The sequence below is a fragment of the Cygnus olor genome, chromosome 1, assembly GCF_009769625.2.
Source record: "Cygnus olor isolate bCygOlo1 chromosome 1, bCygOlo1.pri.v2, whole genome shotgun sequence".
Classification (NCBI taxonomy): domain Eukaryota; kingdom Metazoa; phylum Chordata; class Aves; order Anseriformes; family Anatidae; genus Cygnus; species Cygnus olor.
In genome coordinates this window covers 65,164,894-65,181,353 of record NC_049169.1, presented here as the reverse complement: position 1 = coordinate 65,181,353, position 16,460 = coordinate 65,164,894, and the positions used below count along the sequence as shown (strand labels likewise).

At 36.2% G+C, this 16,460-nt stretch overlaps 1 protein-coding gene across 13 annotated transcripts in view; it reads right to left on the bottom strand.

Annotated features, from left to right (window-relative positions):
- The window catches only part of ERC1 (ELKS/RAB6-interacting/CAST family member 1), a 307,076-nt gene that overhangs the window by 173,181 nt on the left and 117,435 nt on the right, over positions 1-16,460 (bottom strand). For all 13 annotated transcript variants that reach the window (XM_040562356.1, XM_040562365.1, XM_040562386.1 and 10 more), the window contains 2 exons: positions 15,660-15,800; positions 2,183-2,376 (listed from right to left, as the gene is read on the bottom strand). In XM_040562356.1, the coding sequence (XP_040418290.1) occupies positions 2,183-2,376; positions 15,660-15,800 (335 nt within the window). The remainder of the gene's footprint in view (positions 1-2,182; positions 2,377-15,659; positions 15,801-16,460) is intronic.

Genomic DNA, 16,460 nt, shown 5'->3' with positions numbered 1-16,460 from the left:
ATAGCATAAGTTTGGTTTGTGACTGGTAAGCAGCAAGAAACAACCACTGTAGCACAGAAAACTCAATAACTGCTTTGCTGATCTCTGGAATTTCATCTTTCAAAGAAAAAGGGCCTTTATAACTGTTTAATGACTGGGTGCCAGTGCTTTTATCTGTAAAAGAGAAAAAGGTCCGGCTTTGTTTATCTTCTTTGTTATCATTTTGTAGACTGTAAGCTATTTCGATTATAGGCTATTTATATGTATTCATTCAGTTTTTGACACTGAAAGTCCCAATCTGGACTGGAATTTCAGAATGCTAACATAATTAAAAAAAAATAAACAGTCGGACGTATTAAAAACATGCATAAGAAAATTCTCTTCCTGCCATTCCATTCTCCTCTAGGAATCAGGTTGTAAGGTATGATTAATATTTCCAACTCACTTTTCCTAGTCAGTAATTCCTTCTGCACACAGAAAGAATTAAAGCACTATGAACAGATTTCTTCCCCATACCTTAGTTCTTTTTGATGTTTGTTGCTCCTGACCCCCTCGTCAACTCGTAATAATGACATCGGGAATTCAGTGCCTGAGATAGACACCTGTAAGGGACTGAAAAATCCTGCAGAAAAACATGACTTAGAACTACTATTTAGCTTTCTTCAAGGCTATACTTAATGCACCTTCTCTACCAATCTATTGCCCAAATGCTCTGCTGAATACATGATGTATGGAATGGGCTGAAAGTTAAATTATTCAGAAAAAAGGGAAGATTGTTAGGAAGTTCATTATGTTCACTTTTGAGTGTTTGAACTTATACCACAGGTGTAAGAAGTAACAAAACAAGATGATCCTTACAACCACAAAGAGAGAAGAAACCTAGCTGACAAGCTGAACTGCTCTATTACTTTCAGGAAAATAAGAATGCATCCTACAGTGAAAGATAGAGTTGAGTAAAGCTATTCAGTCCAGTAGTTTCACTGCAGTACAAGCAAATTATTTGAAGTTAGTGGACTCAGAGGATCTTCTACCCACAGGATTTATCACTGAGATTTTCTTGCACAAGATGAAGGAAGAAAAATGAAGGCACACAGCAGATGCTGCAGAAGTTAAAGAGATATCTAGACCTTCCCGTTAATGCTTCCTCTGAACACAGTGAAAACAATCTCAGATCCCTAGGGTGGACTTTCTATTAGCGGAGCTTCTTAGAACAGAATTTTTCAAATCATTCAGAGGAGCCCATTATTTGACTATCATCAACTAAATGAAAATCATTATCGCCCTCGTGAAGTACCTGAAAAATCTTCTCCTTAATTTCTCTCACCTCTCGGACACTAAACGCAGAGCAGTTAAACAGCAATAGGATAAAAATTAGAAAGACTATTCTGGCACAAGGCAAATGCAAAGGGGAATAATCAAATTTCCATTTTGCTCTTCTAAGTAAGTGATTCTTTATCATGAATGGTAGAGTAAAAAAAAAAAAAAAAAAACCACAGGTATTTCTGCTTAGAAACTCTCTCTCGAACCATTAGAAGGTGAGAAAATAACAGAGAAGAGAATCTATTTCAGGTCATTCCCAAGATCTATTGGATTGTGATGCAGATGTCATGGAATCATAATACACTACCATTTTTGTTTGGGACTTTCAAGAGTAGAAAAAATATCTCGATATCCTGCCTCCAACACAAAGATGGAAAATGTTTTATTACATTTGGTTTGGACAAACACAGATCTATTCATTCAGCTTTACATTAGCCAAACTTTACCTGTGTCTCTATCATAACAAAGAGTTTCAATGCCATTTGTCAGAAGAAGGTAACCATCATGAGTTCTTAGAAGTCATTTTTCCTGTTTGATTTTTTTGGGAGGGAGAAACATACCCGAGGAATTTATTAAACAAAATGAATAAATTGTTCTCCAAATACACTACAGCGCTGGCAACTTTTCCTACCATCTCCACTCCCTGACAGCTCTATCTACCCCTCTAGTTCTATCTGTATGAGCTCTGCTTTTGAACAACTAGTTAAAGAAAGCACCCAGTAAGAGACTTTTTCAATACTAAAATTAAGTACTGAAGCAGAAAAATGCTAAAGAGACTTTCCCAAAATAGACACTCCAAGGTTTCTGAGACAAGAAAAATGGAATATGTTATCTCTACCTTTAGGCAGCTCTTTTGTGACTAGTAGCTTTATACCATTCTCACCTCTCCAGTTCTGCAATCTTCTTATCCTTATCATTCTTCTCATTTTCCATCTCTTTCAAGATTTCCAGAAGGCGATCCACTTCAGCTTGAGCCTTGCCAGATTCTTCCCGATACCGTGTTACCTCCCGTTCCAACTGCTGCATACGATCACTCAGCTCTGGACTGGCCCTCGCCTCAAGAGTTGCCTCATGAGCCTGTGAGAAAAAGGGTCAGGAAAAACACTTTACTCACACACATATTTTACAGATACTATAATGACTGCAAAACTATATCTACTTCAAAATGAGAAGATTAATTATTAAGGAGAAATGAGCATAGTGTGCATATACCACTTTAAGTATGGGAAAATACTCTCCAGGAAGAGAAAAGTTCGGAAATGTTTAAAAATTATACATATATAGTTTAAAAATTTTAAGTGATTTTTAACTGAAACAGAACTGACAAAAAAAAAGTAAAAATATGAAAAACATTAAATCTCTTTGAAAGGAAGGAAAAAGAAAATTCCTAAAATACACTTCTAAAACAGTGATATAACCATAGAATTAGATATCTGAGATATTTTTAAGCTGGATAATTTAGAAAACCAAATCACAGGTTAATAGCTTCCAATTAATAAATCTGTATGTGAAATTTCAGATAGATTTGCACAGACAGTGCTCTTGAACTGATGCCCTTGTTAGTTATCTCAGAAATATAGATTAATATGAATATGGCTACATAATGAAATTATCTTTGACTAGTTGTTTAGGAAGCGTGTTTTAAAATCAGGCTATGAGGACAAGAAGCATCAGAGGACTGAGGATAAAATGGCTCCAACTAAGACCCTTTTAATTAATTAATTAAATTATTTTAAGTGGCCTGATTTGTTGTAAAAATGGCTAATTTATTAGTAAAATCAATTCAATGGTTCCCACACATAGCAAAGACAAAGGAAAGGCAGTACTTATGCTTGAGTTTAAACCAGCAGACTGAGGACTATCTTTTCAGGGTCCTAAGGGTACTTGTCAGCTTGCATCAGGAGAGCTGGGCAAACCGTACCTTCCTAAGACATTCTCTCCCTCCCCCTACGTCTGTGGATCTTGAGCTGCTATTTGATATTAATCAAAGCTACTTCCGAACTGCTCAAATTTGCTTTAGTGAATAGCAGGTTTGGCGGAGCTATTCCACCAACCAAGACTGCCTGTGAACTCAAGGCCTTTCTTTTCCCTGGAACAAACCTACAACAGAACATAAAACTATTGACCTTTCCCCCTGTTGTGCAGCTTGGAAATTTATTTTACAAGCTGCAAATGTTCTGCTCCAAAGCACAGTAAGACTAGATCCAACAGGATAGGACTCTCTTACTTTTAAAGGCAACTGGACAGAACTGCAGCAAAATAAACCTCTGGGTTTAAGCTGCTGCTTCCCTAGAACCAACCAACAGCAAAGACACACTTGGAGAAAGCAGTTTAGTTATTCAGCAAAATGAGACTGAATGAAAATACCTATTCACTGACCTCAGCGTTTTAACCTTGGAATCTCCTGTTTTTAATTAAATCTGTTAAAGCCCACACCCTATTCTAGTGAAATTCTGCTGAATCTCAGAGCAGAGTGTTCCAGGACAGAAGCATGCCTCAATGCTGTTCTTTACTGGGAGTGTGAGATGGATCTGAGTTGCCCAAATACTGGAACACAGAATCACCTAGGTTGAAAGAGACCTCCAAGATCACCTAGTCCAACCTCTGACCTAACACTAACAAGTCCTCCACTAAACCATATCACTAAGCTCTACATCTAAACGTCCTTTAAAGACCTCCAGGGATGGTGACTCAACCACTTCCCCTGGGCAGCCCATTCCAATGCCTAACAACCCTTTCGGTAAAGTTGTTCTTCCTAATATCCAACCTAAACCTCCCCTGCCGCAACTTTAGCCCATTCCCCCTCATCCTATCACCAGGCACGTGGGAGAACAGACCAACCCCCACCTTGCTACAGCCTCCTTTAAGGTACCTATAGAAAGCGATAAGATCGCCCTCGAGCCTCCTCTTCTCCTGACTAAGCAATCCCAGCTCCCTCAGCTGCTCCTCATAAGACTTGTTCTCCAGACCCTTCATCAGCTTCATTGCCCTTCTTTGGAAAGGGCACACTCCAGCACCTCCATGTCCTTCCTGTAGTGAGGGGCCCAAAACTGAACACAGTACTCAAGGTGCGGTCTCACCAGAGCCGAGGAGTGCCAGAGCACTTCATGTTCCAGAGCCTTGGCCATGCAGCAGCCTGCCTGAGGGCCTATGCTAAACAGTTTTGGGTTTGTTTTATTTGAAGCAGGAGTTCCAGAAAACTGGATAACCTGCACAGTATTTTATCCTAGAACAAAATGCCTGACAACTACCAGGTCCCTGGGGCTGGGCTCTCTGCACATCTGCCCAACAACCACAGATCCTGGAAGAACAGAGCCCTTTCTGGAGGCCGTGTGTTTAGGCTCCCCACTTCTGAGAGACTTCCATGTCAAACCTCCCCACTCCTCTGTCACTGAGCTGTAAGTTTGAAAATCCTGCTTCTGAGCTGCTGAGCCAGCTCCAGATCCAAGTGCGTCCCTGGTGAGCCTGAGAACTTTGTGAAACCTTTTGGAGTTACAGCTGCCTACGTTTCCACATTCCTTACCGCCAAATAAGCGGTTTGAATTAGAGCGCACTTTCCAAGGGTTCATGAGGCAAGTGGAAGTCTAAATAACGTGTTGCCAACACAATGTTGAGGCTGGGAAGACCTTGCAGCAATGAGACAGACAAGTGCATCAGTTCCACTGAACAGCCGCAGGCATCAGGGAACGTACTTTGTTTTTGAAAGAGTATCGTTGAGTGTTCCTGAAATGTGTTATCAGAAGAAAATGCAAGAAATCTGAAATGTTTGATCTCATTTCCTTTTCAATTATACCTACATTTCAAACAAAAACTCCATCATTCTCTCCCACTTGCTGGTTTGCAGGAACTGGGAATACTGTTTTTGAGGAGTGTCTATAAATCTATTGGAGGCATCTATTTTTTCCTAAGAGACACTGTGTATAGAGTTAAGTCTGGTTTTTCACCAGAGGCACAGCCTGAATTCTTCTATACTGGATTTGGGTATGTTCCCAACATCTCAAATTGTTTGTTTTAACAAATACTCCTCCAGGTTCTTTAAAGTCATCCAAAATACATACTCAGACAGTCAAGAACGGTGTTGTTTCTTTTGTGTCTTTTTGTTGTTGTTGTTGTTTTGTTTTTGTTTTTAATAAAAAAGCAAAGCTAGGCTGTTAGCATGGATTACAGAGTTCTCTAATTCCAAAGAAGTTATAAGACCTAATGCAATTCTACAGTCAAGACAGTTCTGATTTATATTACTCCATGCTAATAAAAGCATCTCCACAACAACCCAAGAGACACTACTGAGAAGAGGAAATCAATTTTATTTTTTAGAAAATTAGCCAACAGCTCAGTGTGTCTGGTTCTTATAGAACGAAAGAGCTATTTACACGATATAAATTATTAGTTAAGACACGTAACACATGTTATTTGTATATAATGCACATAAGTATGGATACTTTCACCTAACACAAAGAGAATGTTATGTGATATGGTGTAAACTGGAGACCACTTCCTGAGCTGTGAATTACTGACTGAGTGACTTTGGTCCATTTTGTGGCTTATGTACAAAATACGTGTTACATGACCATATCTACAATCCTACTGGATTCATTTATTGTATAGGAGAGAAAACCAATGCATTTAGAGGTTTCCCACAAACTCACATCAAGATCTGAAACAGATGAAATTGGCTGCCTTCCCAGTGCAACATAGTGTGAAATAATTCAGCAGTGTATTAAAAAAAAAAAAAAGAAAAGTTGAACAGAAATAATGAATTCCTATATTCATAGTGGGAAAAAAAAATCTAAAATCATACACAAAAAACTTCCCCTGCCCACCAAAGGTACAAAAATTCCAAATACCATTTTCAAAACAGAATAGATATGTAAAGCGCCAAATGAACTAAAACAGTTTCTGCTGTATTAAGAGACCATAAAAAGTATGTATTGATAGGTCTGCTTTCAGGTCTGACTGAGGCTTGCTTGTAAATCTGCAGCCTCTTAATATAGTTACAAGCAAGTACGAAAATGTATAAATATATGACTAAAAAATAAATTGAAAAAACAACTTGCTTAGGGTGAAGGAAACACTGTACTTTCCTCTGACAAATGAGGTATACAACTGAAGGTGTGTCTACACAGGCCATTGAGTTTACCTGATTACAAGCTATTTAAAGCCTCTGTTACTATTACTGCTGGCCCTGTCATTAGCTCTTCAAATCTGATTCAGCATGGAGTCAAACAGGTGATTTCAACCTACTTTCGAGAGTGTTTTAAGCTTGCATGTTTCATTCTACATTAATCTGCATGAGAAACACACACCCAAATTTTAGCCAAAAAGCAGCACCTTCTTAAACTATGCTTTGATTAACAAAGCTCATCTGAGCAGTTTTCATCCCCTTCAGTGTAAATTTAATTCCAAATTCAAAGTGGTTCGGGACTGAGAACAGTTGATCTTAACACCCTGGATTTGCTCTCAAAGTTCTTAAGAGTGACTATAAACTAAGAGGTGGTTTAACAGCTTTCTGCTTTTCTGCTCCTAGCCATTATTTCCCATCTGGAATGTGGTAAGTGATGGGGCGAGCACTTCAGGTACCTACAGAATAAAAGAAAGAGTGATTGTTCCTCAAATAAACGTACTATAGCTTCTATTGCTTCCACAGAAAATCATTGGATAAAGCCAACTTCTGCATCTAGAGCAAAGATGAACAATGTTTCACAGAAATAACCACTATTTGCAGATGGAGAGGAGAAGAACGCAAAACACATTGAGAAGAATTTTGTAAGCTAGTATTTCTCATGCCAAAAAACTCTTTACTAAGAGGAAAGGTGATCTTACACAGCTTAAAGTATGTCAGAGGCAAGGAAGAAAACAATAGCACAGATCTAATTCAAAAGTTCTAAAATATAAGTAAAAATTCCAAACATTATGACTAAGATTCCAAATCAATATTCCTAAAAGGTTAGCTAAATCAAACAGCAAATAATTCACAGCACTTTCTACTTTTACCTATGAACAGAGACAGTAAATTCAGTTTAACATTTCACATACAAATGTTGCCAAGAACTTTTGGCCACAAAGTAGAAGTTCCCAAGAATATGAAATCCCTTTTTAATTCACCCTCATACCTCCAAGTGTGCCTCACGTCTCCTGAAAATAGTAAATGCATACACAAATACGAAAAAGTAACATTACTATTTATTGCAAAAGACAAGCACATATAATGATTTTTTTCCTATTGTGACGGCAGCAATTTAAATGATAAAACATTTGCACTGACTTCCACCATGCCTTTATTAGTTTCGACAAAATTATATATTTGAAAGCAACCCTTTAGCTTCAATGTTCTAAACAACGTACTGTGATGGTTTTTCAAAAGGGTTGTACTGGAAGTAAAAGGCTTAGTGAACTCTCTGATATACTCAGTACCAGAAAAAACTTTAGTCTGTCACAAGAGGTTGTTTTTTATCTTATTTTTAACAAATTCTTTTAAATCCTCTCCAGGAACTTTATGATCTTTATTAATGTGAATGTAAAACTTTGACACTTGAAAAGCAAGTATTTGGTTGGAATAATTTTATAAAGAACGCTGAAGGTCTAAATGAGAGGAAGATGTCTCAAGAGAACCCATTACTCTAAAAAAGAAAACGAGAATGGGAACTTGTATTTTTCTGAAGAGATCAGAAAGATACGAATTCACATAGTTGATACTAAACATTACCAATTTGCTGTCTTTGGAAATTCCACCAACACAAAAAGTATACAAGGAAAGAAAGGAAATATCCAAACTATGGTTGTCTTTGCAAGCATACTTCAGCATCCTTATGCATTCCTCTTCTGAATCAGGCTTCAGTGACATGACCAAAAGCTAGTATTTTAAGAAACAGTGCTTCATTCTATCTCTTCACGCACAGAAGAGATTTACTCAAAGAATCAGCAGATATTCAGTATTTGTGAGGATTTGGGGGGCTGGGAGGTTGATATTCAGTGTGTGGCTCTATGCCTTATTTACTCTGAAGTATACAAACCGAACTCTAAAAGAATGTATTTTCCCAGTTTTCTATCATGCGAATCATGACTGTAGGCTATTTGTTTGCAAACAGTAACTAACTTCACTTCATAACACCAGCATTATTATGAAGTTACCAGGATGTAAGGATGCACTATTATACCTACTGTGCAGGTAAAAGATTAAAAAAAATGCTAGGTATTTTTATTATTCACTTAATGCTTTCCTACTATTAGAAATATATATATATATATATATATATATATATATATATATATTTTCTAAATGGTAATCTTCTTTCTTATATACCTCTGGCTCATTCTCAGAATATTTTTCACACAATACTGAAGATTGCAAGAGGCTGGTAGACAACATTTTAGTTATGAAATACTATAACAACCACCTCGTAATCAAAAATTAGGAAGGCCACACAATGTTGCAACAGCCATTTCCTAGCTTTTGGATGTCTAATTTTTCAAAATTAATGTTATGTTCACAAGGCTTTTGGAAGGGGAGATAGAGTTGGTAAGTTTAATTTTTTAAGTATGATAAAATCACGTATGGGGGAAAAACACCCCCCTAAATATTATATAAGATGATGTTGATAATATCATCATCCATCAACAAGTCTTGTACTTTAAAAAACACCCCACAGCTTCTGCCAGTTCTCTAAAGGGAATGCATCACTTGTACCTTAGCTTCCTTATTGGTTATATCATAGGTGGGAATAAAACACAGTTTGTTCAAACATTTTATATTTTCTGACTTTAGAGTAATGGAGACATTCAGAAATCTTGCATTTTATTAAAGATTTCACAAAAAATATGCTCTCCTGGGCACAGATTTTCCTGCCTATTTGCAATAAGTACAATCCTTTTGTGCTATAATTCATTTCTCCAACCTTTTGTCAATGTTTATTTGGCCAGGTTCAAATTCCTCTTCTCCTACCCAGGCGGATTCCACTAATCTGCCAGGTGTCCCCATCTTTTTCCTTCCACTTTCTTCAGGTTTGGGGACACAACCCCTTCCCCACACCATGTCCTCCCTGAGTCCCAGGTTCAATACAATTTTCCTGGTAATGTTATCTACTCATTCCCTCAGCAAAATCCAATCTGTTTTTCTCTTCCCAGGGGCTAAATTCCAGTACTGGCTTCCAATCCTAGCAGATTATTTGTCCTGACCTGTTCGGCACAATGAGATGCTGCTTCTTGCTTCTGCTGTATTTGTATCAAGCAGTTGCTTGGAACCAGCAAGGTATTTATTGAAGAGTTTACTTAGCATTTACTGCTGCTTGCTCAAATGACCAGACATAGAAAGCATTATGGCAATGAAGAGAGAAAACAGTAAGTTCTTCCTTTCACTCCAGGCCAGTGTATAATCAATGCAGATATAATCCCTGGGAAGTTCTATCGCTAAGTCTGTATCTCTACTGAGCACGTGCAAATAGGCAATGCAATTAACTGTTAGCCAGTTTAGGTAGATTTAAACAGGGGCCTAATAAATACCTGTTATAAGGACCATATCCTTCCATAAGAAAAAACTACTGGTCTAAAAAAAGAAAGATTAAAAACCAATCTATTATATATTTTGTTTTTGAAAACACTGAACTGTTATGGCTGAGAGATTATTTCAAGAAGACACAATATCAAACAGTCTCACATTGAATCAAACAACAAATTTCAAATGACAGGTTTTACAAAATCATAAACAATTAATTATAGAATCTATTTAATAGGACGCATTAAACACATTTAGTAACAGATTATACCAATAGCCTAAGCTATAGCAGAAGAGGATGGCAAATTCCTTGGAAGTGAAGAAATGTATTAATTTAACAGAAAATTCCTGAGTGCCTGCTTTTCATACCTGAACGCACAATACCTTTGGGAAAAAATACTCTGTCCTGAAATGCTAAATAATGTAAAAGCCATATACACTAAACTTATATCCTTTAAGGATGTTACTCTAATCTGTGTGCACCAAATACCTTAGAATACTTATTAATGACTTTTTCTTTATGTGTAATAAAAATTTCAAAATGCAGCATAGTAGTTTTTATGCTCTAATCGACACTTGGTTGTTATTTCTGATAGTTCTAGCAACTACTTTACCCTGTTGCACATGCAACTCTTTTTCTAAATCTAGTCACATAAAGGCATTCTAGTGTCCCCTTTACTAAAATAATTTTTAATACAGAATGTCACAAAAACTGGGGAAAAAAAAAAGCCCTGAAAAAGCACTGGGAATTTTCTAACCTTCCAATAATTGTTGTCAGGATAGACAGCTACATTTACCCTGAATACTGTCAAAAGTAACACAGATCATGTTACAAAACTTTCTGAAGGCAGTAACACAGCCTTCAGAAAGTTTTGTAACATGATGTTTTATGCATGCATTCACAAAAGAAATCTCTGATGAAAAACACCTTGGATTACATAATTTGCAGCACCAAGATATTATTATACAAACACTCCTTGAAAGGAGTGCTCTTTGACATCAAACAGAAAGTTGGTGATACAATCCAAAAATAAACTGACATAATACCAGTGAGCTTATTAATGATCATATTTTTTATGGAATCTTTTACTTGCTTTATCTTAATTATTATTTCTAATGCGCTGCTGTACATGGTGTTTCAGAATACCTTCATACAATAAGCTTGATTTGCATGGAAATTCTTCAGCTTTCTTGGTCTGAAAATGCACAGGCAATGGAGATGAAAGAAAAGCTACAGGAGATCACTGGCAGCAAAGGGAAACAAAAACATTGGCACAACATTAAGTTGTCCAAGCAAAATGAATTTACTAACACAGCCAAAAAGTAAAAGCATCTTATAAGACTTTTCTGAACCTCACTAGTCAGATGTACCATTGCATTTGTTTGTATCCCACTACATTACCCATACCCACAACACTAAGTAATTCACCGATATATGCTGTGGTAGCCCAAATACGAAAGCACAGGTGAATACACATCCAACACACAAAAACTTAAATGGAGTTGACAATGGCCTTACAGCCATTACTAAACAGCTTTTGTAACAAGAAGAATATGGAAAGGTACCCTTGTTCTAAATTTGATCATGATTTCTTACTGTAAGACTTTTGTCCAGTCCTCAAATCGTTAATGTAGTCCAGTGTGTGATGACAGATGACAAACAGCATCAGAGCCCATATAAGACTAACCAAGCCAAATCTTGGGAAAAATACAATTTGGGTCAATACTTCATTTAGTCTGTTTTTCCTGTCTTTTGAAAGATATTACCCTCTTTAACTTGAGGGAAGAACACCACAGCAGGAAAAAATCCTACAAGTGAGCCTGTTGAATCTTGAGGTATTTTCCTGGCAGGGAATCACTGTTAACATTTCTCTTATGAAAAGTCCCCAGAGCAGCACCAAGGGGAAGTTTGTTAACATATGGTTTGGGACTCTTTCTTTTCTCTACTCTTGATCCCTTTCAAATGAGCAAAATATCTAGAGGGAGAGAAACTATTCACTGGCAACAAAGACCTGCTCATCTTTGCTGGAACGAATTCTAATATTAGTAGGTCTCTCCCAGACTAGAAAAACAAAATGAAACAAAGCATATTGGCTGGGAAAGATGAGAAAGAAAAGGCTAGGAAAAGAAGACATCCTGAAGACAACACAACTAGAAGAAAACTTTGTCACTAGAAAAATATTACCAACACACTTCACAGAAAAAAACATCTTAAAAAGAAACGCTTGGAGAGAACCCCCTATATTCGGTTTCCCTCTAATAATTCCATCTCAGCATAAAAGGAGACTAATGTATGACATCAAACCATGTAAACTCAACAGGGATTTATGGCTAGCTTTCAGCATGCAGAATGTCCCATAGTATCTCCTGGTGGTAGGTTGACAAGTGAGCACAGAAGCAATGGCAGTAGAATAATAAGAACATTTAGCACAGAGATTTGCATAAACATAATATTGTTATTAAAGAAAAAACACCACCACCAACAGCAACCCCCCCCCAAACAAGATGAAAAACACTGAAGTTCTATTTGCTACAAAATAGTCATTAGTAAGAAAAAGAAGAGTAATGGTAAGAACTAGACAGCTAGAATCAGAAATTGGACACTGCCTACATGGAAAGAAAAATAATATCAGCAACTTTTCAGCATCCCTACGCTGCACTTGGTTTATAATATTTAACTTTAGTATAATGTTAAATATCTTTTACAGACAAGGTGGAAGCTTGCACTTCTCATGATTTCTTAAAGGCTCACTTTTTAGAGATTAGCAAGATTTTTTTCCCAAGGACTGCCCAAATCTTATTTACTTCGTGGTTTAACAGTGCTCAAGTTCAATCTCTTTTGAACTTCTGAGGCTAATAAAGTTAACTGAAAGTACTCAAATTGTTCAGTAGAAATAAGAGGCAATGGAAACAACAGTGATATTAGACATATCTCTATTCATACTGTAAGGGAAAGAACTTAGAAGGAAAAGCTTCTTGTCATTTGCTGTTAAGAGCTACACAAGTGTCCTTCATTCATGTGTCTTATGCAAAAAAAAGGCACTATGTTATTGCAATAAAACTTAACATAATAAAATTCTTCTGGTCAATGTTAATTCAGTTTTAGACTGAATCTCTTGTGCAGCCATTAGTAGTAAGGTTAATTATGGCAGTTATTTGCAATGGTTAACAACGCAGATGTGTAAAACTGGTTTTTTATAAAAGTTTTAAATTGGAGCTGGATTATCTATCATATAATTGTTTCAAGGATGACAAGAAACTAATCCACCTTGAAAATGTCAAACTGCCTGAATAGCTAATGCACTTAAAGAGAGAAACCCTTTAAAAATATTTTTCTACTTTTCTGCAAATGACAAAAAGCATTGGCAAATTAAAAACAGCTGGGAAAAGATTATTAAAGAAATACCTAAACTTACTCGTAACTATAAAACATATTCAAGTGGTTAACAACTATATTTTCTGCTGTAACAAAGAGAAACAGTAACTTGATTCTAGAAAGCAAGGAGGATCAGTGGTAGAAGTGGGCTCTTTCATCCAACACGAGGAAAGCAAGATACAGTTAATTACATGAAAGCACACTGGGGTCCTGTAGCTGTAATTCCTTTCTAAGAAGCCAGACTAGAGTGACTTACTATCACCAAAAAATCTTTCCTTTGAATTTTCCCTTGAATCAGAAGGATGCAGTTGTTGAATCAGAAGGATAACAGAATATTTTTTAAAATTAACAAGATATTGATACTTTTGTCTCAGTAGGACTTCAGAGAGCATTTTAGGCACTCTGGAAATAATTGCCTGAATGTCCCAGTGATCAATAATGCCTGAAGTAGAGGAGATATCCAGAGTATTACAGAAGGGCTTTATACCGTATATAGGTAGTAGTACGTTATGTATTTTCTTGCTTGTACAACTGAAACTATCCTGACTAACTGAGATTGGGTATCTTTTCTTTGGACATGAGGATGAGAATGTACTTGTGTTTACAATATAATGAACGTATACTATTTTTCTCAGAACCAAATAAAGAATACAGTTATTTGTACCACAGCTGTCTTGCATAGTTAAGAGTGCTCTTTACATTTGAGCTATTTTCCTATTTTCAGCCTCAGGATAAAGATCACAGGAGAATAATTCATTCTCCTAATTATTTCCTGAAACAAAGAGAATAGCTTATAAAAAGATAGGGTCTTATGAACTGGCTCAGTGTCCTTATGTAACATTATTGGATACCAGTTATTAAGCACAATCTTCTCTAAAATAGAATGAGCAGAGGTAGGCCTGAAAGTATTATAATGTAGAACTGTCACTGCAGTGCAAAGTAAGTGCATGTTCATCTTCTAGGTAGCAGTGCTTCACCAGATTTTGCTCACCCTTCACAGGTGCTTGCTTATACTATAGAGATGCTTAGTGCATATAGTGAGAAAGTGATCTCTGGAGAAGCAGTGAAAAGCAGTACATTTAAGAATGCTCAATATAAAACCACATTCCCTAAATAATTGAATTTCCACAACTGTTTTTCCATTATCTAACTTTACTTGTTATATACTCTCCCAGTTCATACTATATTATTATTTAAGTAATTGTAACAACATTCTCCACTGCATGTGTGTATCTACAAACTATTACTATTATCCAGATGCTATAAGAACATCTGGCTAATCTTAGCTACAGTAATATATTCCTCAACTCGTTATCAGTAACACACTGACAAGGCGTGAAACTGCAATTCAAAAGGAAGGGTCCTTCAGGACTTCTGAAGCACTCACCCATTCTACGGTACATTGAAAACAACCTGTAAGACTGATCAAATGTGCACAACAACTATTTATTCTCGCTAACGTACTTTTCTGAACAATAGAACTATTTCTTGGGGGTAATAGAATTAAAAAGAAGGGAAAACATGAGTCTAGATATGTATATATGGAGTTTCACTCTCAGAATTCTTATGTGTGTTATTGTTGTGTCACCTTGCACTCACACAAAAGTACTGCTAAACAGCTCTTAATTGTTGCCTCAAAATTTAATCTCATATTCATCTGAAAAACTAGGACAGAGTTCCAGACTAGAGAGAGCACATGCACACCTCATTTTCCCAGCTAGGTATAAAGAAGTGACTAGGACTCCATAATCTAAAACTTAAATTTCTTTCAAATGTTGTATTTTGTATTGTTCTAATTTTATGAATAAAACCATTATCACTAGTTTGCTTACTGTGTTTTGTGCTTTTTTACTACCTACTCTTGTAAGTTAAAATCAAATTAATATTCCTCTAAAAAATGTAGTATATGGGCTACTCACATCTAAACTAAAGAATGCTTGAAAGATTCTATTCAAATAAATTAGCTTGCCTGTAATGGTGTCCTACTCTGCTAAACTGCATATCCCTGCTTATCAACTGCGACTGGCAATGAGATTAAAACAAAAGATTAGACACTTCACTGGTGATATTCTTTTCATTTGTTTTTACGCATTCCCATGTGCCAACCATGCAACTGTATTTATCACATTAACACCTACATGTGCTGATAATTTATAAGTGAAATGTTTGGCTGTTAAAATGTTAGCTGTTACACCAGTTTAATGGCACAATTGCTACTGGGAACTGTACTGAAGCAAACTATGTGTCTAACTTCTAGTACATGTTAAAATATACACAGTCAATAGCACTGTTGTTGCATGAAAATGAAGTCCAAAATTAGCACCAGTCTGAAAGTTACTTTCTGATAGGCTTAGCTTGCAATATTGTTTGCATGGACACAGCTCCAGAGTACTTGCTGAAAAGCAATTCACAAACCCAAAGTTTTCTGTGTAGGCTTGGACAGTTTGTCTAACACTTGATGTTTATTTTGCATATATAAATATGAAGTAAGATTACCTTCTTCAGTTGAGTTTCCATCTTCAAACATTCTTCCTTTTTCTGTTCCAATGCAATTTCCAGTGTCTTGAGCCTTGAATCTTTCTTCAGTCCCGATGAAGCTAAGGATGAAGCGTGTTCCTTCAGATCCAGTAACGAGGTCTAAAATAAAAGATGCAAAATAGCTATCAAGTAAATACTTTCTATGTGTAACAGCTAGGTTTTTTTTTTTTTTTTTTTTTTTTGTCTTCATTTTCTTCCTACCCCTTCACATGATGCTCAGGATCCAACTTAGAACAATATATTTTGTTGGGATTTCACTAGATGTTCACAGAGCTGACTTAAGACAGCTTGATTTAGTTCAGGTTCTTGGGATCAAAATGAAACATTGCTAAATTTGTTCCAAAATCATTTTTAAAGATGGAAGATTTTGCAAAGATTTTGCAAACTAGAACTAGTTCTTCAGTGAAAGTCATATGTAAGATAAAAATCTTTTAAATAAAACCATATTCAAAAGTCATATGTGTTTAGCAGATTTGGTCACTGTATCTAAACCTGAGTCTCCTCAAAGCTTTTTTTCCATAGAGCTGCTATGCGATGAAACTGATTTAAGCCACCCGTGTCCAGAAGAAATCTCAACTTCTTGCTTTCTGAACCATTTTTTGTGTTGTTTTTTTTTTTTCCTGTTAAATGTTGACTTCCCTGTAGCACCTCCTAGATGCGTTTTTTGTATCATTTTAATTTGATAGTTTTGAAATAATATTGTAAGTAGACTTGAATGTTATTATTCCAAGAAAGGAACAGAATACTTTGATATATCTC